Source organism: Pygoscelis adeliae, unplaced genomic scaffold, assembly GCF_000699105.1.
Source record: "Pygoscelis adeliae isolate BGI_AS28 unplaced genomic scaffold, ASM69910v1 Scaffold112, whole genome shotgun sequence".
NCBI classification, from domain to species: Eukaryota; Metazoa; Chordata; class Aves; order Sphenisciformes; family Spheniscidae; genus Pygoscelis; species Pygoscelis adeliae.
The window spans coordinates 41925-66671 of record NW_008824232.1 but is presented as its reverse complement, the minus strand read 5'-3'; the positions used below and the strand labels follow the sequence as shown (position 1 = coordinate 66671).

At 43.5% G+C, this 24747-nt stretch overlaps 1 protein-coding gene across 1 annotated transcript in view; it reads left to right on the top strand.

The window, feature by feature from the left end:
• The window catches only part of TANC2 (tetratricopeptide repeat, ankyrin repeat and coiled-coil containing 2), a 206759-nt gene that overhangs the window by 149045 nt on the left and 32967 nt on the right, over positions 1-24747 (top strand). The window contains 3 exon segments of the mRNA XM_009334881.1: positions 6899-7130; positions 10208-10374; positions 12423-13030. Of these exon segments, the coding sequence (XP_009333156.1) occupies positions 6899-7130; positions 10208-10374; positions 12423-13030 (1007 nt within the window).

Below are 24747 nucleotides of genomic sequence, written 5' to 3'. Positions count from 1 at the left end.
AAACTTGAGCCATCAAGAGGTAAAGGCCTTGCCTTCCATTTCCTTGCAAGGAAAATATTAAATATATGTCAATATTAATAGCTTCTTTGCAGAGATTTCTGTGAATCAATTTCCTAATTTTAAAGGTAACATTAATCCTCTTGCTGGGAACTGAGCTGGCACAAGCCCCTTTTTTCCCTTTCACTCACTGTCTTCTCCTGCCTCTGAGGAGGAGCTGAGGCAGTGACTGCTGATGGACTTCCCACCAGTCGTGGTGAGGAGTATGGGGACGTGTGTCAGACCCCAGCTCTCAGCAGTGGAGTTTGGAGCTGTCCTCGCTGGGGAAGTTTCTCTGCAGTTTTTCCTCCATCCACTATCTCAATAGGGTTTGTACTGCAGCATGGAGTAGAGAGGCCTGCAGGGAAGAAGGACAAGAGAGGTTGTCTTGCCAGATCTGGCAAACTCAAAAGTCATGAATAAAACTACTCATGTTGCAACACCCATCTCGACACTTGCAAATAAAACATAAGCATTTCTGGCAAAACTGCTTGGTTAGTCTTTTGTTTTAATATATATGCATGTATCATGGAAATAAGTTTGCGGGATTCCTGAATTTATTTCAAGTCTGCCTTCCGACAATGAGCAGGCTGCCAGTTTTTCTGCAGTGCCAACGAGTCAAGCTAGACTTGGCTCCTTCGCTGTGATAGATGCACACCGGCTTTCCTGGTGAGCTAACCACATATAGCTGAATACATAGCTTCATGTAACTGTTAAACCCATCTACTGTTGTTTAGTGCTTGTAAACATATTGCCTTCTATCACGGAATGACTGGAAGGTGAAACTGAAAAAAAAAGTTGTGAATATGAACAGTAAGGTTTTGAAACCTAAGATCCCATTAAAAGGCAGCACTCCACACCTCTCCCATGTTGCGCCGTGGGTTTTCTGCCTTTTTTCTGTTTAATCTTTCATCCATTAAAATACTTCTCGACTTTACTTGCTCTGGCCAGGGGAGGTGAGTGACCATTGCTAAGTCACCACGTGGCTGTCCTTGCAGTGCCACCTTTCTGTCTCCAAATGATGCTGGGCAATGTATAACTTGGGCTTACGCATCTCAGCCGGAGGGTGACCTTGCTTGTCCAGAGCTGGTCCTTCACCTCAGAGAAATGAAATGTGAGGCTTTCCTACCGACCTGCGCCTGTGCTGAAAAATACTGACCCACAAATGCGTGTCCTAGGTGACCTTTGCCTTTCAGCGAGGGGCACCAGCACCATTCAGAGGTACGACAGCCCAAGGTGAGAGCAGTTCAAAAGAAACAACCTGAACTGTGTCCCTTCTGGTTAGGGTCACCTTCACCATGTTCCCTGAAGGTTTTATCCTTTACTCGCAGAGGATTTTTAATGGATTGGCTACACAGTTTTAAATAACCCATTGAACAGCTGTATTCTTTGGGTTTCTGGATGCTGTGTGGTTGCTTGTGGTAGCAGCACTTAAACAAATGGACCTGAAAGCCAGCTCTGCTGTGCTAATGGGTCGCACCCTATGTAGAGCAGCTGGTGGAGGAGCTGTATGTCCATTGCATTAGCGCACTCAGCTGATGCTGAGCACGGCTGGTGGTTTCAGAGGCTCTTCCCCCCTCCATCCTCCAAGCCATAAGCCAAAACGTCGTTATCATTGCTGCAGGCGTATGAAAAGAAAGGGAGTACTCCTACCTTATGCAGAGGTGGAGGGATTCATTACTGCTGAGCCTTGATGCCCTGCGACACTAATGAGTTTCAGAGGGCATTTACTGGTGTACTCGGCTATGTAAAAGTAATGAATGCTCCCAATAAACTGGGTCACCACATACATGCACAGTCATGTGCAATGGATAAAATACAGCAGTGCTGATTTCCATTTACATTATTACAACCAATGTTATGCCTGGCAAATAGCATTTTGGCAGGTAACAGCATTACACTGAATTTATTTAAAGCTACTTTGTATGGGTCAAAAAGAGATAAATCTTACCAGGTGCAGAAATATGGTTAAAATACAACATTGAAGCCGTTTAAGAGCACTGGAGGAACTGGGGTGTTGCTGTGAGCTCAGGATTAAGCAAGGTTGGCCCTTTTAGGGGGGGGTTGGCAGAATGGCCTCCTTGCATGACATGCTTACAGAAGGAAGCCGAGTCAAATCACACCAGAGGCGTGATGTCAGAGGAATGCTTCTTAAATGGAGGATATTCTTTTTCACAAATTGTGCCGGAGAACTGCTTAAAATTGGCCTGTCCTATTAAGTAAAAATAACTTATTTCCCTTGAGCCATCTTCAGCCCCTCTTTCTCCTTTGATGTTCAACACTGTCCTTCCAGTCTTTCTCATATTACTGTTATCTCCTGCTTCTCCTGACATATCATCTTCTCCCCCTTCTCTCTCTTTTTCTTTCCCCTCCTTCACAGTTCAGTCTTTTCTCTCCCTCTGTACTTTATAGGTGATACACAATCTCTTTTGTGCCTCTTTTTTTTTTTTTTGCTCTCTCTGCCCTCTCTAGCCTCTTCTTCCTGCTGCTTTCATGCAGCTGTCCCCATCCTCGTCCACTGGCATTTTCCGTTATCCTTGGAATAGCCATTTTGCTTTTAACACACACGTGTCTTCCTTTTTCTTCCAGAAGCTGTTTTAATAGGTTCTGACCTATATGAGGAAACCTTCCTTTTTTTCTGATGTCATGGAATTCTTCCATACCTGCTCAGCTGAGCCAAAATCCCTGTCAGGTTGGGCAAATACAAATGCCAGTGTAGTACAAGCCAGATGAAATTGGTAGCTTGGCCTTGGAGATCTGGGGTGCAGTTTGCACGGCCATGATTTAGAAAAGCATTTTGGCGTGGGGAGGAGAACTGCAGGAAAGATGTACGGTGTCTGCATGTCAGGATGGGACACTGTTGCCAAGTCCTGCATCCAAGAAAGAGGTGGGTGAAGGAGTGAACCCATATGGAAGGACAGCAGAAAGGGTGGTAGGAAGGTGAAGGTTACGTGAGGCTGGATGAAGGGAGAAATGGAAGTGGTTGTGGCAGAAAGGAGAGAGTAGGATGGCTGGTGTTGGAAAGGTTGGGAGAAGAGACTCCTGAAGACCTACTGGATGTAACACCTAAAGAGAATATGAATAATGTCTTTCGTAATTCTGCTTTAGCAGTTGAGAAGATGAAGTTTGTGTCATTTCTGGGTAAGTGAGAGTTTTGGTGCTCCTTGATCCCACTTCAGGGGAGAATGGGTCATGGTTCTTGGAGGTTGGCCAACGTTGGCCATGGTCTCTTAGAGGCAGTGCTCTGCCTTTGCTGCGTCTGGTGTTTCTCAAGCCTTATAACACATAATTATTGTTTAAAAAAATTGGCTACCAAAAGCTCATGATAAATGTACTTCTTTGGTGTGTAGCCAGCTAGACTCTCCAAATCATTTTAGGAACGGAGGTAATCATTGGAAGTAAAATATGCATCATACAAGTGTGAATTATTTTGAAGCTCCCTTTCAAGCAAGAAAGGAAATTATACAAGTTTGTAACTTTTGGCATTTGATATTTAATACAAACAACATAATGCCTTGGTTTCTCAGCATGGAGTCACTCAACTTGTCAAAACTGCATTCTCAGCCCTTACAAAAATGACATAAGCAGATATTTTGAACAGTTCTCTTGATCTAGGTGTTACTTTTCCCATCCTTCGTTGTAATCCACTTCTTTTGCATTAGGGTTGCATATAGCCGTTGTATACTTCATGTTTGAGATCCTGTGATTTAAATTGAATCAAACTTAAAAGCAGGGAACTTCTCAGCTTCCAACTTTGTAAACATCATTTAACAAACCTGATAGCTGAAATAAAGGTTTAAAAGTTTTGGAAGTCCAGTTTAATGTTTGTAGTGTTTTGTGCTATGTGATGACAAAGTTCAAATTGAAACTGTGATTAGAAAAATTATGCCTTAAATTGTATCAGACAAAAATAAATGTTTACTGGTGACAGCATCCGGGCATGCCCATACCTTTGGAAGAGCATGCTGTTCCCTGGTCATCTCATTTATTGTAACACAGTTTCTAGATAAAATTAAATGTTTAATTCAAGGATTTTGTTTACGATGAGAGATGGTTGGAACTTTTTTAAGCAGCTTTTTAAAGCAAAGTAGTTTGATTTGTGGAAAATGAAGCTTTTATTGAGAGCACACCTTTCTCAATGAAAAGTTTATTTTCAGGCTATACAAGTTCTTATTTTTATTTCTTGGATGTACTTCTTGGCTCATCCAGCCAAGAAAAAGGGAGGAGAGACTAATAACACCCCAGAATTACAACTATCGTACGGAGTGGTCATTTCAGATGTAGAGCAAGGTCTGGACATGGTCTCCTGTATCTTAGAAGAGAATCCTAAGCAGGGGAGATAGTAATCCATCCCTGTGGCTGGATCCTTGAGCAATTGTTAAAGTATATAAAGTGAAATAATTGGAAAGAGACCTTCCCCACAGCGTTAGTGGCTGGGTATTAAAGGCATTCACCTAATACGGGGAAGAAAGAACAGGGTTTGAATCTGGCTGGGGATGAGCCCCGTCCACACCAACCCATTGGTTGTCCTGAAGTCTCTTTCATTCACTTTTCGTGTTAACTTTGGTCCCATTCCCAAGGGTGGAACAGGGAAATGCTTTGAAACCTTGAAAAGTTTTACAGGATGAGAAAACTGTTTCCCACTCAACTCTGGTTGTGTAAGTGAGGAGCCTGATTTCTAGCACCAGGCTCAGCTTACAGCACTGGCTTTTGGCAGTCTCCCTTTGATTTGAAGATAGAGAAAATGTCACAGAGAATAAATAACATCAAGATGAAATTTTGGCACAGTTGCATTTCTGAGAACATCGTAATGCCTTTCCTTTGGTTGCCTTTCCAAAATCTTCACTGCTTACTGGTTTAGCTTCAGATCCACTTATTAAGCATTGCATTTATCCTACTGTTTAAGGCTTAGTCAATATACCGGTAAATCCAGCACAAGGATCAAGAGTGTACCTGAAGGGGCTTAAATGAATTGACTTGTAACTGTGTGTATGTCCCAATATCTAGCAGTGACCATTCCCTTCGTGGGGTACTGGGTATGTCCCCTTTTCCGTGACGTGGCTCTTTAGATTCCTGGAAGAAGTTAATTGGGCTCTCTTAAAAAGGAGGCTTTTTTGTGTGTGTGTCTACACATCTATTGTGTAGGAAATAAGAGCTCTGCGTACAGCGATATGGTTTCTGTTACTGAGAAGCTGTTATCAAGGGACGGCCACTTAAGAACTTTATACTGTGGAATCCACAAGTTATAATCCCCAAATAAACAGGATTATTGAAAAGAAATCACTACCTTTATTATTACTTTACCCAGTGCTGTTCTCTAAGGGAATACATTATATTTTAACTGGCTGGTAGGAAAAATTCTGTTAGGAATTTGGAGGTATCCATTAAAGCTTAAGCACATGTATTAGGGCTTGATGCTTGAAATAACAGCCTACCTTTATCATCACTGTATGCATCACACCTCATTTTGACTGTGAAAGGAAATAATACCCCATCGGCAAGTTCATATATTTCTATTTAAAATGAAAAGCCGGTGCTGAGCCAGCAACGTATGAAGACCCCACAGCCTGATGTTTTCATTTCTCGGTACCGTCCTTCGCAGTGGCAGAGCTCAGAGGCTGGGTACACCACCCCATCCGCCTTGGAGCCTGCTGCGAACCGAGGGCTGGTTATTGCAGGTGGAAAGACAGAAAGCCTTAGTCACGGCCAACAGCCACAGGCCACGTTTCATCCGAGCTCACAAAGCATCCAGAGGGGCCACAGAAAGCTCGTGGGTGCAGTGTCCTCAGTTATATTGTCCTTTCCACATTCAGAAATGTGGTTTATTTTGCAATATTTGTATTCTGTGCTACAGTGCTCCAGGGCAATGGTAGATTTGGTACAAAACTGATCCCATCTGTCTTGCGGGGATATTTTTGGATACTATCAGTGACATTTGAAAAGAAAACTCAGTGAATGAGAGCTGGAGAAAAGCTTTTTGACCTGGCAGAGGCTCACGCCAAATGGCCAGGCAGTGCCACGAGGAGGCTTGTGTCAGCAAGGGAGCAGGAGGAGCTGGTGGATGGAGCGGTACTGGAGCAGCCTGCCGAGTGCTTTACAAGCAAAGAGAGATTTCTGTGGGCCTTTTTTTAATATTGCAAAAGAAAATAGGAAAGTTGGCAGACTGAACTGAGAAGATATCACTGGTTTTCTGCTTATTTTAATAAGTAGGCAGAGTTTAGTGGGTTCTAGCAGAGTTTGAGGAGCTGGGAAAATCAGGTGACCTGGGAAGAGAGGAAGGTTTCCTTTTTTTTTTTTTTAAATTGAATTGATTTTCTGAATGAAGAGTGGGATCACAGTGGATGAGTAATGTATAGTAAGCATGACATTCCCCTCCCCGTTCACAGGCATGTGTCGTTCGCAGATGCTACCTTGCTGTAAGGTACTCAGCCAGTGCTCTCTGCCTGCTTCTACAGAGCTTGACATTTGAAAACAGCAAATAAAAAATAAGTTCAAGAAAACAATCACAAGTTATTACCAATGCCAAGTCCTTAAATGGAGCTTGGAGCACAATCCTCTCGCTCCCTGCTCAGCGTGGTGCTTCCGATACGTCAGTTACTGTCACTGTCCATCTCTGTGAGCAGCTACCGCTTAATTTCATTTATTCCTCAAGCGGCAGGTCCAGTCATTTTTCAGGATCAGTGCCTGTTTTTACCAACCGATTCGTCTGGATTCTTGTCACGGGCAGTTAACACTCGGTACTCTTAAAGACTTCACCCGCCGGAATACATCAAACTCACCAAACGAAAAACGCTGCTTTTAACAACTTGCCCGACTCGCATCTGATGAAGATGCATTTTTTTGTTCTTTTTCTCTTTGCTAGGTTGTCGCTTATCACTACTGCCAAGCTGATAATGCCTACACCTGCCTGGTGCCAGAGTTTGTGCACAACGTGGCCGCCCTGCTCTGCCGCTCGCCGCAATTCGTTGCCTACAGGGAGCAGCTCCTGCGAGAGCCCCACCTGCAGAGCATGCTCAGCCTGAGGTCCTGCGTGCAAGACCCCATGGCCTCCTTCCGGAGGGGAGTCCTGGAGCCCTTAGAAAATCTGCACAAAGGTATTGTAATGACATTCCCCACGCTTTCCCTGAGCTCCCACACACTTTTTTTATTGTTATTTTTAAAATGCTGCTTAGTTGCATCTGGGTGTTTAAACAAAGCCATTGACTAATCCTTCTGCATCGCATCTGAAGAGCTGCAGGGAAGAGGTGAGATCTGGAGAAGCTGAGACCATGCCATCGGGCTTGTTTGGAAGTGAGGGGTTAACCACCCCTCTCCTCCTGGTGTGCGTTTCAGGGCCATAGATGAAATGCTAATGACAAGGGTGCATTTGGCTTTCTCTTTTCTTGCTTTCTTCCACATCCCAACTGTGGCCTCGCAGTCCTGAAGGTGAAAACAAGCAACAATTTCCGTGCACAGCTCTACTTGTGGCAGTGTGTTCTGATTTATTTGGTTAGGGGGTGAACATTTTTCCCTTTCCCTGCCATTATTTAGTGGGCTTTTGAGAATTTGTAGCTTTCACCAAAAGAGCTGATACCATAAAAGATACCCTGTGTAAAGCTTCTAGGGCAACTGGTAACAAGCCTTACACTGATTACATATTTCAGAGCTTTTTCTGATGCAGCATTGGTTTTGTCTCCTTTTCTTTCTTCCCTCTGCAAGATAAAACTACTTCATTGTGACAATTGCTAAATTTAAGATCTTTGCTCGTTGCCATGAAAACCGTCAGAGCGTTGCAGAGTTCGGGACTCTGTTGTCCTGCAAAATGGTATTTATTAAAACGGCATGCTACAAGGTAGCTGCAAAAATAAATCAGATAATTTTCTGTTACCACCCTACATATGACAGTGTAGGAGCCAACATGAAATAGATGCATCTTCTACCAAATTCAAAGCCTTGTTGTTCAAATCAGCTCTTCAAAACACAGTGTCGAAACTCTGAGCAGCAGCATCTGGGTCCAACACGTGTGGTTCCACCAGGCACAAAGCACACGTAGAGCCAGCAGAGCTCGACAGCAGTTCATTTTCCTGGCATGGAGAAATGTCACTGTAGGAGTAGCATGGCTACTCTTTCCTACCAACACTCTTGGCAAAAAAAAATACATTTAGGAACCGCTGCTCTAAAGGAAAATAATTTGTGGTTATTACAGTAACTCCTTGGGAGGTATTCCAGCTATTGAATTCAGAGCATTTTGGAGGATGCTTATTTTTCTTGCCAAGCAGGTTGACCCCCATCTGGTCCAAAGGTCTGGGGGGTGGAAAAATTTTATATAAAAGCTTTTCTTTTTCCTCTTGGGCTCTGCACTCAACACAGCTCCAGTGGAGCCAATGATCAGGACTCCCATCTTTCAACCTTGCTGATCGAGAGTGCTGGCAAGCTAATTTGCACCAAGTGTTTTGTAACAAAATGAACAGTGTCTGGAAATTGGTTTTAAAATATATAACATTTAAGACTCTGTAAATATATCAGCAGGTCTTTTACAAGGTGCTGTTGAAGCTTTAATGCTACTGGGACAAAAGTATTGCGCAGCCGTTCATGGTTAATGTCACTGAGAAAGTTAGATTCATGTTTCTCAAATACATTTTTTTTTTTTAATCTCAAGGAATCTAAATAATGTATAGGAGAACAAAGTTCTGATTCTTCCCCTACTCCCTGCTTTCTCCTCTCTCCCTCAGGCTTTATGAGAAACATGAGATGTGGGTATAAAACTCAGGCACTATATTCACTCCAAGATTTCAGAGAGTCATAAAGTGTATTTTCTAGTGTACCCAATAATCTTACTGAGAAGTTAACTGAAAAAGGATCTATGGTAATTTTAGTGCAAAATGTGTTTTTCACATGGATATTAACAGCCTGTTAGGAAATAAATGCAACTTGGTAACGTAAGGCAAGGACAAGATGGGATTTTGATGCTCAGCAGTATGGAACACAAGGTGTTTACGAATTTCTGTTCTCCCTGGAACACTGCAGACTGCTCATGTCATCGATGAACATTTTGTGCTGGGTTTTTATAGAAAATTTCCTGATGCAATTTAAAGTCAAAGGGAAAAGCTAACCTGCTATTGGGAATACTGAGCTTTTTGATAGCAGGCTTCACAAAGGAGAGCAAACTTTGTACAGATCAGACTCTGTAGTACATGTTAGTAGCATATGCCAACAATAGACTCTTGTTTCCCACCCGTTTTTGAGTTTATTAGGCAAAATTACCTTTGAGAAGATACCACTTGAGCTTAAGGTGCAAGTCTAAAAGAATCTATATCATTAGTTATAAAGCTATACTCAGCTTTCAGCATCTGACGTAGAAACACTGACTTCATTGACTACGTCAATTTGGTTACTGTATTCACCAGCAGCAAAACTACCCTGTTGAAGAAGTCCGTGATTTGCTTTTTGTAGGATCTTTTTTATTCCTCCTGACTTGTTTATAGAAGAGGTTTGGCTACAGACTCATGATCAAACTCCTTTACAATACTGGAAGTTCAGAGTTGTTTGGAACAGTCTCTGCTGAACAGAGGTTGTAACCTGCAAAATGTTGAATGACCAGCCCCACGTGTGCAGGCTGATGATTTACTCTCTTCAAATAATTGTTTTGCCTGTGAATCAGGTTTGCTTCTGTTTCAAAACACTTGCCCAGACCTCAGTTGATCAAGAAACCAGTGCCCAAAGTGCAGATCAGAAGGATCTAGAGATGTTGGGGAGGTGAATTTCTGCAGTTGCAAAAATTAAGACAGGCTGACATCAGGGTGAGAGTTTAACACCAAAACTATAGAGAACCGCTAATAATCTGTTTATTAAAACTTACCAGAAAGATACTGATTCACATCAAATAACATCGGACTTTGTGGAAGAGGTAATTTTTAAAAAGAGGACTAGCTGTTTTATCCGTGGGATATCACAGTTGTGTATGTCATAACTAAAATACATATTTTATAAGAGTTGAAATAGCGGATGTGTGGGCCTACCTCTGTGTGTATATGCAATTAAAGTATCATAAGAAAGGTGCTGCTACTGTGTCTTTTTTTCTTCTTTAGCACTATCTCATGATGCTTTAAAACACTGTAGTGACTTTGCAGTACATTATAGTTGCGTACATAGCCTTTCCAATAAATGCTTTTTCTTTTTCTCTTTCTCTCAGAGAGGAAGATCCCTGATGAAGATTTCATTATATTAATCGATGGTTTAAATGAGGCTGAATTTCACAAGCCAGATTATGGAGACACTATAGTATCATTCCTGAGCAAAATGATTGGAAAATTCCCTTCCTGGCTGAAGCTGGTAGTGACAGTCAGGACAAGTCTACAGGTATGCTGAGACCAAGAATTGTGATAAACTGTGTCATTGTCACAATGGGCTTGGATAAAGAAGATCTTAGTGGATATCTGGATTTGCTTAAGACCCTTTGTTTCAGGTTATCCTTTTGGGTTTTTTGTACTTGGATTTACATTCATGTCCCCAAACTCACTCTACAGCGTTGCAGGGATCTAATCCAGCATCACTTACTCATGTTAATAAATGTTCATCAGCAAATAGTTGAGTTCATTTGAGTGAGACAGCTCACGTGCCAACGGGCTACTTGCTTGCCGAGCGTATTAGGAGGGTAGGGCCTGATGTCTGTCAGCCTGTGCTGCTCAAGAACATCCTCTCCTCCGTGTGGAAGGGTGAAGGAATGTGTATCTTCATAACGCCTTCTGTGTGACCCAGGGTGTGAGTGTGTGATTGTTTCAGTCTGGTAGAGTCAATGTCGGGCCAAGACATTATTCAGCTCAGTGAAGAATATCTTGAGCAGGTGGTGAAGCTCCAAGCTGAATGTTGTTTGGGTTATTCTTAAGTATTTTTATTTTAGTTTGCAGCTGGGCAGGTTTTTACCTTCAGCCTGTCCTTAGCTACTCCTCACCACTCTCTTGGCACAAGGATTAAGCTGACCTTAGTTTGTTGGCTCAACTGCCCATCTGAATGGAGCAACCTGGGAAGCAAACACAGTGACCCACTTAGGGCAGATCTGCTCTTTCAACTGTTTCACAGTAGAGCTGGTTGATTTGCAGCATCGCTTGTGGGAACATTCACACTGAGCGTCGGAGCCAGGAGCCCAGAGGAGACAGATGTCGGAAGGACGAGACATACGTTTGGGAGCCAGCTCAGAGCCACTCTTCAGCTGGACCAGCTGGTCTGGGCAGAAAGGCGTGTCTGCAGCTCTACATTTCTCATTTTTTCATTGTTAGCCATTTTTTCATTAGCACAGGGCTGCATAGTTCATTTTTATGGAGTTCCATTAAGCAGTTTTACTGAGATATGTGCTAATATTTACTGAGATCCACAGGTTGATTTACTGTGGTCCTCCTGGCAGGGAGCTGAGTGCTGGTTCCAGCTCCATCAAGGCAGCCAGCTGCTGCACGCTGCCTTTGTAGCTGGGAATGGCAGCTGCTCCCCAAGACACCAGGAGAGCACAGGCTATCTGCTGTTTTGTGTTGCAGTGCTCTTTTTGCTCAGTAGTGGACTAGATTAAACATCATTTGGAAGAAATCTTTTTGTAACTGTCGGTAAATTGCATCCCTGTGACTTGAATTCCTCATTTAATCAGGGCTTTTGCAGCCCTTTGCAGTTTTCACTGCAAGCTTCAGTTTTGCACTGTGCTCACCCTCTTTATTTTTTTTGGAGAATTGATGGCTTCTCCTGCAACTGCCTTGTCCAGCTCCGTTGCATCATTTGTCCCTGCTTCGCAGTGACTGAGCGCCCATGACACAAGAATTCCTTTGGAAAGGCCTTTGATGATCTTTGGTTTATGTTGCATAAAGCATCATCAGTGAGCTCAGCAGATGAGAGAATCCCTGGCCACACTATCCTGCAGCAGATAGACGTATTTATTTTGCACTGGAAAATACTCGCTATTATCTGTCCTGATGTTTCCATGCGTTTCCCTGTTAACAGCACCTGTGTGATATGGGAGGTACTTAGCTCGGCTTCAGCAAAATTTCTTCTGGCCTCGGATCTGTCATCTGGTTGTCCATTCCCTTGGACATGACGGCAGAAGGGGTGGCATGTCGATCTGTGGTTGGGGTGGGGTAGGAATAACAAAGACACCGCCCTGTGTGAATTTTCCAGCCCTTTCCATGGATGCGGCATTAGGGACAGTGTCCTTATTTTTATTTCAGTCATGTTTCACACACAACCTACTTGATTATAGATGAGATTGTGAGGTCCTGAGGGCACAAACTGCCATCTTGTGTGCTTGCCCTGATGGAAGAGGTCTTAAAGGAGTCTCAAAGGTGCTGTTGTAATATGAATTAAGTTTACTTAATGAATAATAAACACTGCCAGCATAAGTATCCTTTTTTTTCTTTCTTTCTTTGTAGGAAATAATTAAGCTGTTGCCCTTCCACAGAATATTTTTGGATAGACTGGAAGAGAATGAAGCCATAGACCAGGACCTGCAGGCATATATCCTTCATCGGATACACAGCAGCTCGGAGATCCAGAACAACATCTCGCTTAATGGCAAAATGGACAACACTACGTTTGGCAAACTCAGTTCTCACCTCAAGACCTTGAGCCAAGGGTCCTATTTGTACCTAAAACTCACTTTTGATCTCATAGAGAAAGGATACCTAGTACTAAAAAGCTCCAGCTACAAAGTAGTCCCAGTGTCTCTGTCAGAAGTTTACCTGTTGCAGTGCAATATGAAGTTCCCAACGCAGTCTTCCTTTGATCGGGTTATGCCTCTCTTGAATGTGGCAGTGGCATCTCTGCATCCATTAACAGATGAACATATTTTTCAGGCCATTAATGCAGGTAACATTGAGGGCACTTTGGAGTGGGATGACTTTCAGCAGAGGATGGAGAACCTTTCTATGTTTCTTATCAAACGTAGAGATATGACGCGAATGTTTGTTCATCCCTCTTTCCGAGAATGGCTTATTTGGAGAGAAGAAGGTGAAAAGACCAAGTTTCTTTGTGATCCTAGGTAAGCAAACGCTCTGAGAAATCAGAGTTTACAAATGTGTTCATCTCATACTATTATCTGAATCTTTTCATTTTACGAGGTTGGACATGGATGCGTCTCACCTGACTTTGGTCTGTCTACACTGTAGATCTCTACATCTGTACTAGTCACCTTAGATCTTTATGTTGTTCATGGAAAGAAATAAGCACCCCCATGGTACACAACTGACTCGGCAAACCTCATAGTCATCTTCAGAATGAGATCGGCTGTTCCTCAGAAGGCCCCGAGTTGACTAGCTCCCGTACAGGCATCACCAGGGATGTCTGCATATTGGCAGATTACTCGTGCCAACTCAGTCTGGAGACGGGGAATCATCCTCCCTTTCTCCAAAGGTACCGAAACACATGAAGTAGAGGATAAGGAGGTGAAGGATGAACAGTGTGGATACGTCTTTTGCAGTTGGCTTCTTTTTGAAGTTGTGTTCCTCGTAGTCCTACTAAATGTCTTTTTGAAAGCAAAATAAGGAACAGAATCACGCTCTAGCAATTTTGGACTGTAAATGCATCCATAATCTCTGTCCTGATAGCAGCTGAGTTCCTGGCTTACCTCACAGGGAACAGAATTTAATCATGGTTAGATTTATATTCTCTAAACCCAATGATCACTATTAACAACGTTGTCTTTGTTTCTACTGAAGAGTGGAAACAGACACTCTTGACTGTAATTCTGGTAGTTTATCCCCATCAGCTTTGCTCCATTTGGCCTTCCCATTTCTTAAAATATGATTATAAAAATCAGGGAGACACCTGGATTCAAGGCTGTGTCAGTGCATCTCCCAGACCCTATGGTCAGTCTGAAGAAAATCTGATGGTATCTGCTGGAACCGAATAGCCACCTGGCTGATTAAAGCAGCTGTAGCTGTTAGCAGTGTCAGAGTAATTTACCACTTTAAATTTTGTGGTAAACAGGCTGCAGTAGAAAAATACTATACAGCTCCTCCCAACGGGCGTCTTCTCTGTTTTAGTAGGTTCTGCACAATAGTCCTGTTGAGCGAACCCTTCGTAAAGCATCTCACAGCAGCAGGTGCCTTTATATCTATCAATGTTAGTTATTTAATATCCTTCCTCAAAGTCATTAAGTGCTTGTTACCACGTAATGCTTTGCCACCCTGTTTGCAATGCCTGTGCGGCGCTTACACCTATGGAGCTGAGAGCTCTCTCCCTCCCAGTTGCTCCCGCCCGGCGCTACTGGTTTTGTCTGGCCCCTGTGGTTTTGTCTGGCCTGGCTGTAGGAGAGCTTGTCATCAGCCAGGCGAGGGGATGGCAGCCAGCATGCCTGGCAATTATCACTAATCACACAGCACTTGCCGTAACGAACCATAGCGAGAGCAACTCAGAAAAATCACTAGTTTCCTTTGTTACCACGAAACGAAAATTAAGGTGCAGGATGCTTACCTGGTGGGTAAGACACCTGTGTGTGTTGGGTGCTGCGTGAGATAGCAATGCATATGGCTAGGTAACAGCGGGGGCTTTGGTCCTCTGGATCCAGAAGTACTCCTTTTCATTCTCACAGTGATGGGCAAGGGCATTCTCAGAATACCAAATTCAGAATGAAACTCAAACGTGCTGCATTTTAGGTGGTTTCACACTGAAACCAGGCGTGCAACCGCGTGTGATTTTAGCACAAAGGCACAAATCGGCCCGTACTTGCTCGACAAGTCACCAGCGATGCGATAGATCTCTGCTCAGGGTTTGGGTTTGGTGCTGCCTTTCATGAACATCACGAACACATTTCACTGCCCTCCAGACCATTCAGGAGACTTTCAGGAATCACTTTTCATCCCGTACGTGCCATTTCACATGATAAATTAATGGTGACTTTAAAGTGTACGGGGAACGCTCATGCTCTTTGCAAGTAGGGAATCCCTGCAGAGCTAACCAGACTCAGCTCCTTGCCACTGGCGAAAAAGAAGTTGCAATGCATATAACAGGCTCCCACTGCCTTGAAGATGAGTCCATACATACTGGAGGACTAATAAATATCTCTCATGTATAATGTGCACTAATTGCATTATACTCTGATGGTAGATAATGAAACAGGATACATTTCAGTGATTAAGAGACTGGACCCCCTGAGATTCAGCTATTGTGCTCCTCAAAATCCTCCTGTCCAGCTCTCGGGGAAGAGCTAATATTGAGATGTTGAGCTCAGAGCATGGTAAACCCCTAGCGACGATTAAGATAAGTAATGATTTTTCATTTTATTTCTTCTAAAAGAAGCACAGCTTGCCACTGACAGAGCTCATAGGAGTAGCCTATGAAAATTTGCCTGCATCTGGTTTGTTCCCAGCCAGTTTGATGTCTTCTGCTAGCTTGGGAATTGAGAAGACATGGCAACTCTATGGACCGCTCCTGAAGTTCATCCTCCGGCGTTGCAGAAATGCGCTGTTCATGTGAAGCTTGTTGACCTTGCTATGTCGATATGTAAAGAGTCAGGTTGCTGAGGTTGATTTTTTCCCCAGGAGAAGAGCTTTGAAGTGAAATGTGGTTTTGTGAAGCTGCTTTTAATTGACTTACCCTGACAGAGTGTCCAGGTGTGAGGATGTTATGAAGGAAATCGGGATAATGGGCCTCATGTCCACGGCACCGCAGCTGGGGTAATCTTCCTCGTTTCATTAATGAGAGTGAGCTCCCATGTTCTCAGAAGCACGGAAAAGAGGGGAGAGGAAGAACACAATGTCCAGAAATTATCACATTTTTCTGCGCTTTTAAGCTAAACAGCAGATCTCCAGCCTCTGGATTGTTGTGTTAGCCTGTTGAGATGCTAACCCTCTCCTTTGAACACTCACTGTGTGTTTGCTGTCCAAAGCAAAGGCTGATCGGCATTGAAGGGGAACGCTATCGCTGCAGGATCTCCTGCAGGGGAACCCCTCCAGCATCCACCATTGTTTAATAACAGGGCACCAAAAAAGTGTTTGTCAGAGCGTTTAACCAGCATTGCAGTGATGACTTCCCCAGCCTGTCAGTGTAGCATTATTAACTAAGCATCTTAGTTGACAAATAACATAAAACATTTTAGGGGAATACCCAATCCTTTGTGCATGGAGAAAGTGGTTATTATTGTACGTTCACTCTTACATTTGTATTTCTTAACCTAAATTCTGCTATAAGGCTGTGCTGTTTTCTGCCTAGACTTAATCAAAAACTTCCATGCAATTATTTTCCATGCTTTTACCACGCTAATAAAATATTTTATCCCTGCGCTGCTGATGAGGGGACTGTGAGAGAGGGAGAAGTGAAGTGATTTGCCCTGGCAAGGCAGTAAAAGAGCTGTAGTCAGAAACGGACCCCAGAAGTGAAATTACTCTATCCAGATTTAAGTATCAACATCTGAGTTACTTGTCTAGACTTGTTTTATAGTCAGAGGAGAGAAATAAGAATGATTCATTTCATCATGAGCTAAAAGGCTAAAATAGATTAGATGAAGGGTGCCTGGGAAGCATCTCCTCCTGTTGATTTACGGAGGGAGTTTGGGGTGATGGGCTCACCAGGAGATGTCTCCAGTATTGACAAATAAAACTGGATGAGATTAATCTGTCCAGGCTGCTCTTCTAACCAAAACACAGGGTTTTGAGGTAGATTCACAGATTTTCTTTTCTTGTACAGGAAAACTAAGGAAGGAAAAAGATTCTCTACAGTGTTGCATGCGTATGACTGTCTTAATTTGGGCTTTTGCTTCTCAGGGTGGCACTGGACCACCCAGCGTTGTGCATGCTGACCTATTGTCACTACTCACTGGCGCAGGGTAGAAACAGGCTTTTTGTCTGCACTGCTCAGGGAACTTCCCAGCGTCCGTGGGACCTTAGCAAAATGAAGCATTTAGATCTTCACCTCAAGTGCTTCATCTCTGGCTTGGATTCATCTCACCTAATTTTAGATGCTTGCAGTCCACACATCTGTTCCTCGGGCAGTCACTCTGATCTCCTTTAATACTTGAAGCAATTCATCTGGCCTGTTTTAGCCGTTGACTTGGATGAGCTGAATCCCATACCCGATCCCCTCTGCTGCCTGGAGGGCAGACCAGGGTGACTCGCTCAGGCGTGGACATGCCGCTCCTGGGGAGGTGACCTGCACTGGGCTGGAGAGGTGGTGCCTTCGGCGTAGGCTTGCTCCTGTTTGCTGAACTCTGGAAGTGCAGGCCAAGGTGTTTCTCCCACCCGGAGCTGCGGTGTTGGATAGGCAGAGCAGAAGCTCTGCTGAGCTGGGCTTTATTAAGGCCAGTCTGCAAGTAAGCATAACGAAGAATGCTTTTTGTCTGCGGAAATTAAACTGTTCCTTAACACGACAAAGGCTCTATTCTGCTTCTGGCTTCTTGCTGTTGCACAGATGTTTGGTTAACTGCACTTACTCTGTGGTTTACCAGACAGAAGCTTTTTTCCTTCCATAAGAAGAGCGAGAGCGGCGAGGACAGCAGTCACTGGTGTGATGATGGAGGAGAGTCTCCTGGTAGAGAACTTTGGAGGAATATCCTGCTGCGCGCAGGACGTTTTCACTGTGCGGAGATGCAGAGCTGTTCTCATGGATACTACAGATGCGCTGTTAGTCTGAAATCCCAAACATCTATGGCCGGGTTTCCAGAAAAGCTGAATGCTCAGGTATGGAGAGAGACCCAGCAGGTATTTGGCATCTCTCAAAAAGGGTGTTGGTGCCTTGTTCAGCGATGGCACTGCTGGGCTGATCTGGAAATACTGCATGAGGAATCGATACTCTGCAGTAGATGTTCTCTTCAGTGCACGGAGACTTTATTGGGCAGCTCTTGCTCATTGACTTTATTAGAAGATACCTATTAATCGGGGATATCGCAAAAAAAACAAACAGGGAGAAGTACTGGTGGCTCCGTTGTTGAGGTTGAGGGCATCTCCTCATCTCTTCCCTCCTCTTCTACATCCACAAACCAAGTCTGTCCCTGTCCCTGAAACCCCAAATAAAGGCACCCTGCGTGGATTAGCATGCAGCAGCGATCCAAACAGAAGTATGCATCTCTAATCCAACATGATGAGTTGCCATGGTTTCTAGCAGAGCTGTCTTTTAATACAATACAGTGTAGGTATTTTGCATTTTCCTTTTTCTCTCGGGAGGCATGCTGCAAGTGGAGACTTTTCCTACACAAAATTAATGTTTTTATATATAACCCAGCAAAATGGTAGCGTGTATACATTAGACAAAAATAAGGGTTTTTTTTAATTTTGATGGAATGCTTAATCTGATTGACAAATAACAATCCCCAGTCAAAAGATAATTAATTTAGAAAGTTTGGAGGAAAAGAAGTTAGTGAAAATGATATTTATAAAAATTCAGGGATACAACAAACAGCTTTAAGTGGGGGGTGGGTCCTTACATTACGCATCAGCTTCTTAAAAATTATCCAGAGTTAGCTCCTCCATACGTAGGTCACTGTCATTATGGTGCATGGATTAGTTGACTTTCTTCCTCTTTTATATTACAAGATTCTGAAAAGCTTTTAAAATACATTCTGCTTTATTGTTAGCTGAAATGATCAAGTGTTCACCAAAACTGAGGCTATGTCTTAAGTGTTTTCTCTGCATTCATGTGGGGTGGATTTTACTCAGGGAAGCAAAGGTACTATTTGAATTCAAGGTGAGGCAAAATAATGGGTTTAGGATTTATTTGAATCCCTTATATACTTATGCAGAAAATCAAAAATAATGCAGTGCCCGCTAGCACCTTGTGAGGATGGAGATGAAGTAATCAGATTTTCCACAAGCGGTCGGCAGTCAGCGGCAACCCCAGCTCTCGAGGTGCAGCAGGGAGCTGAACGCTGCTGCTTCCATTATTCTTTCGCATTGCTTTACCATTGGAATTACCTCTCTTAATGTGTTTTTCATGGCTCCGGAGTGCCAGTCTTTTAGCTCTGCGCGTACTGTAGCTCACGCTGGGCTTTTCTGAGTGCCCCTGGGTACAGGTACGTGCCAGCGCTTGGTGCATCAGCAGAACCAGGAGGGATGTGCTGTAATTTGTTGTTCTGCTGTCTCCAGCTGTGGGCTGGATGCCACATGTCACCGAAATACATGAGGTCAAATTTTTTCCTCGCCCAGCCTGCTGTCCGGTCGTCTGCACTTGTGCAAGGCCTGGGCTGAGTTAGTATAATTAATTGCCAAATCACCACAGGATCTGGTGTTTTCAGATCATTTCCAGAACTCTAATTTTGGCAGAGTGGAGCGTGGTAGAAATGGTGGCTTGCCTGCGATTTGGAGCAGGGTTTCGTCTACAATGTTTCTTGCTCTTTTAATTTACTCCTGAAGCAGACTGTAGTGAATGCCATATTTTTGGATCACAAAGATGAATCCATCATAATGTCCTCCAGTTAATTGGAGGGGCAAACACAATCTGTTCACCAAGCGGTGGGGACCTGATGGAGTGCTGACTCTGAGAATACAACTTTTAGGCTTCCCATATGACTTCCAGAATAAAGTTTTCCTGATTCCATGACTTGTAACCTAGTACATTTTGAAATATAAAAAGAGTGGGCAATAGCTCAACAAAATGAATGTAGGAAACTTACTTTATGCAAGTATCCACGTCACCAACATCTCTAGATGTTAACTCTAATCTCATGCAGAAATACAGAGCTAAAAAAATAAATTATTAAAGCTATTGGTAGCAAGTTGGGCAGCCGTTAACAGGGACTTCACTGAGCATCAGAAGCCAATGCTTGTGTACTACAGGGTTCAGGACAGGGTGCACGCAGAAGAGAAGGAAACTTGAACTCATTCATCTGGTGGCTCTGTGTCTAACGAAGCGGCGAAGTGGCTTAGCTGCAGGTTTTTCCTCTGAAATTTGTGCAGGGCTGCAGCTGCAGCGTCAGTTGGAAGAGAAGAGGAGAAATGACAGACAGATTATAAATCATGACAGATGAGATGGAGAGCAGATGTGATCGCTACCACCATAAAGGACATCAGTAGAGCAGCTTGTTTTAACTGGCTCATTAGACATGCAACCTAAGCATTCAGATGCAGAGGGGGTTTTGAATATATTTAGTGTCTTGAGTTACTGTCCTCATAAAATCTTCTCTTTTTCTTTTTTTTCTGGACTGTAAACTTCTGTATGCTGTACCATTTTCACATCTAAATGGAAGAAAATATTCTTGGAGTAATCCATTCTGTGGCACGGAGCCACCAAGAAGAGAGAAGTGGAGTTAATCAGAGGCAATACCAATGCTGACCAAAGAAAGAAATGTCGCTTAATTTGTTCGTGTTATTTCATAGAATCATAGAATAGTTTGGGTTGGAAGGGACCTTTAAAAGTCATCTAGTCCAACCCCCCTGCAATGAGCAGAGGCATTTCATTCCTCAAGTCTTAATACCCACTAATGGAGCAAAACCATCTTCCAGCAGTTCACTAGAGAGTAGCCCTGACTTTGTTCCATCTTCCCTCTTGCATGTTCGTTTACTCCTGGTCAAAGCGGCAGTAAAGCACTTCCAAATCACATTCCCCGTTCTCTTATAATCCTGTATATTTTAAATTACGTCAGGTTGAATGAGAACAGAAAGTGTATCACCATTTGCCTTTTGAGATCTTCTCTGTATGTTAACTGTGTAGTCACTGGAGAGCTTACTGAGAGACGTTGTTATTCCTTTTACCCATCCAACATATTTATTAAATATGCCAGCAGTCTTTTCACACTGCTCTTGGACAACGCTTCTCTTCTCTGAACGTAAAGTAATCTGTTCCTGGCAACCAGCAGGTTTTCTGAAAAGCCTTATGAACTGAACAGAGACAAGGGAATTGCATCTTTACTCTCTGGATCTGTTTTTTTAAATCTCATTAAGTCAGGGCTTGTAAGCATTTGGAAATGCTTTTTTCTCTCCTTTATCCTTCCTTTTTTGTTCTATATTTTTAAATCATTGTAAGTATCTTTTGTTACCTTAAATCTGAAGGGTGCCATCAGAGTTGTCTGGTTTTCCTCTTTGCTGCTTCTCTTGGCAGTTCCTGGCGCCCGACTGCCGTTGTTTCATGTAGTGTAGAGGTCCTCCAGGATCAGCTCCTGACACGGATGCAGCTCTGTTATCCTGGATAAACTACAGACGAACTCTTTCTCTGTGACAGCCAAGTATGTAACATGATCTGAGACATGCAGTCCCCATCCTTGATAAAATATGGGTGCAGCACAGTTAGTACCTATGGAATTTTTAATAGATGGCCTTGAGAAATAAGAATGAGACCGGGATTGCGAGCAGGTCTGCAGCATAGTCTCAGTTTCAGCTGAGCTGCATCAGTGAGGTCATTGCTGTTACATCTCTGAAAGTTACTTGAATAAACTTTCTACCTGAACGATATGGCTGTGGATGCTGTTGATACCACGTCAGAGGGGTAAGGAGCTTTCCAGCTCATTCAAAATTAGGAGTCATTAAGCACAAATGCTCTAAAGCATCTCTTAATGCTGCAGATCTTGTTAAGTACTGTTTGTTCCTCTCCTGGCTGTCTCTCACGCACGCTCGATGAGCCTCCCCTCCCTGCCTGGGGCCGAGGACGTGGGGCAAGGCAGCGCTGGCGGCATTTGGAGCTTGTGTTTCTTGAGCACGTCCCTCTGGATGTGAACAGAATTGTAGCTGTGCAGATGGTATTGGTTTTACTGGTGTTCAGTCACACCCTGGCAATGAAGAAACATCCAGTGAGCCTATTGATTTTATGAGATGTCAGAAACTTTTAAGTCCTCCATCGCCAAGATGCTGTTACTTAAATTAAAATTGCTCTTAAGGATAGGCCAGATGCCCTTAAGTGATTCCATTTCTGCTTTTCAAACGCTCACAGAGTGGTTCGTGCAATTCTTCAGCTCTCCTTTACACAAATCACGGTTTTGCTGCTGCTTAGACTACACGAGGCCGCGGGGAATGGTAATGAAGCACTAAGAGTTAGGATGATGACTGGATATGGATTTTTTTGTGCAATGCTTTGTCTCCTGTAAACCAGAAATAGTCAGTCTAGCACGTCTACTTGGCAGCAAGAACATCATGCTTGAAATACTAAATTATGATCGGGTGTCTTTCTAAGAGACCTGCTTCAGTGAAACCGGGGTGCTGGTCTTGGTGTGCATCTATGGCTCATGCATCTATTGACACATGGGTTGAGCCTTGTCTGGACTGGACTTGGTTTGCAAATCTAACCCATGTGTCTGTTGATGTATGGATTGAGCCTTATCATCTGTACTATAGAAAAGTAAGCTTAGATAATCATGTGTAGCCCCTTTTAGCCTGGAAATCTCATGTTTAATACGCAGAATGACGGATTTCTAGTTTACGGTTGAGACCATAAGGTGTTCCTCTGTGTAACAAACGGCCGTGATTACCGTATGAGTGGGTTGGTGCAAATATGACAACTGTTGGGTGAAGAAAGCAAGCAGCAGCCATGCTGGTATAGATTTCTTGTCCTGCTCATCGGGAAGTGTCTCTGCAGTTTCCTAAAGCAGCTAGAATTGGTAGCACACCACTGCTGTGTCCTCAGTTACTTTTAGGCAGGGTGATGGTTTTTGATCAGATACTCCATAGCTTGTCTCGCTGCAATGAGATCTGACCCGAGGGATGGAAAGATTTTTCTTGGCTTTGAACCTTGGCTGTCCTAGTTAGCTCAGCAAATTAAACCAGTGTTTAATTCTGTAGGAAAGAATATCGCGTGCTTAAGAGCATTCCCTATTTTGTTTGAATTTTCTTGTATAATGTTAATTCCTTCCAAGTTAATACGCAATTATAACATCAGAGGGAAACTATGTTACAAAAATCAATAAACCAATTTTGGTGATTAAATGATCCTTCAAGAGGAGCTCACTGAGCCGAGCTTGGCCTTTCTGCAGTCTGGACAGACATCCTTCTGAAAGCGAAGGAGGCTCTGGGCTTTGTTAGAACAGACATTATTCTCTGTGCTGAAGTTATAAAATTGCACTCTGCAGAGGTGAATAAAATAGGAACACACATCTCTTGGAAGACCAGATTCACTGGGCACAGTGTCAAATCTCTGGATTTTGGAACGGTTTCATGGGATTAGCTGGAAGAAGGGAGATGTGGGTGTAAATCAGGGAATTTGGACTTCAGTAGGTTCAGAAGTAAACGGGACTGATTCTCACTTTTTTTTTTTGCCTGTCTTTTACTCCGGTAGTGCAATGCCTTAACACTAGAGTAATTTTACACCCTTTTAAATGTCTTTTACTTTGCCTGAGGGATAGAGTAGTATGGATGAAGCACAGATCCGGGAGCTTTCAATATTTTCTTATGTGTTTCCCCATGCTCCATCACAGCTCTTTGGTCACGCTGGTATTTTATTAGTGACGCCTTGTCGCCTTCCATCTGTGGCACAAGGGACAGGGGCACGATGAGGGATGTGCTCGAGGCACCACCTCCCTGCGTCGCCTTGCTGTGTGCCCACAGCTATATGCGCCTCAGCTTTGGGTGGGTAAGGGAGCAGATGTGTAGGGACCACTCTGCTGAATCCAGCATCTCCCCTTGTGCCCATATATAGCCTTGACTGACATTAGCCTTCCTTAGAGCTGCTGTACGTGTGCACCAGTTCATGCTATGCAGGGGCTTGCAAGGATGAAGGCTTGTCTTTATGTCTCTACATATACACACGTATGTGCGTATCCAGACAGGCACCCCTGGCCGCTACGGGAACCGGCACTGACACAGGCAGCCTGCGAGAGCAGACAAAGGCTGCCGGAGCTGAGCTGGCAGCACTATTAATTTTTCACAAAAAGAAATCTTACATTAAAAATAGAAAAATCTCTGATGATAAACTCTGCAGTGGTGAAATTCAAAGCAAATCATTTCGCTGAGCTCCTTGATGTAGAAATCATTACTGCCATCCTCTGCTGTATTTTAAAAAAAAGAAAAAAAGAGAAAAAGCCTGTGCTGTTGGAGTGTGGTTTAGCGTGCAATTATCGTTGACAGAACAAGTGACTGCAAGTATTTATCAACAAGCCCAAAGCCAAGGTCTGGGAAACGTTGCAGAGGTAACGTATTACTCATGAATACTGTACTTTATTCTGGAATAGTTCATACATGCCTTATTCATAACAGCCAAAGTCATGCATGTAATTAAATTTGGGTAAATACCCTACCAGCTGCAGCTGAAGAGCAACTTAGGAGATAACTGTGGAACCTGGGCTCCTGTGTTAGACAGGAGCTGCACTTCATCTCTCACTGCGAAGAAAAGGCACATCAGAAGTTTCTGGATCTTCAGTTCATGCTTAGCATTAATACAGTTACGGCTCCATTCAGAGGCTTCCCAAACGTTTTCAAAGAGGTTTCCATCAGCCCTGCTCAACAAGCAAACAAGTGGCATTATTTCCTCTTCTATACATAGAGAGAGAGAGGTAGAGGGGGGTGGCTGCAGGGTCCCCTTGTGCAGCCGCGATCGGATCTGGAGCAGAAAGCTGCGGTTCCTGATCGGCAGCCTGATGACTCTCCCCGGAAGGGAAATGAGCTGATGGCTCTGAATGAACTTGCACCACCAACCTTTTAGCGGAGGTAAATGCATTGGCTCTTCTCCAAACAATAAGCATGGCATCGTCAATCTGATGAGCTATTGAGATGCGTTGAGTGTATTAGAGTGATTATAGGTTTTCATAATCTGGCTGAACAGGGACGGATAAAATCTAGCAATTGCTGCGCTCCTTGACTTGCAGCTGTATCTAGCAACACTCAAGCTGTGTTTCATAGTCACTTGTTT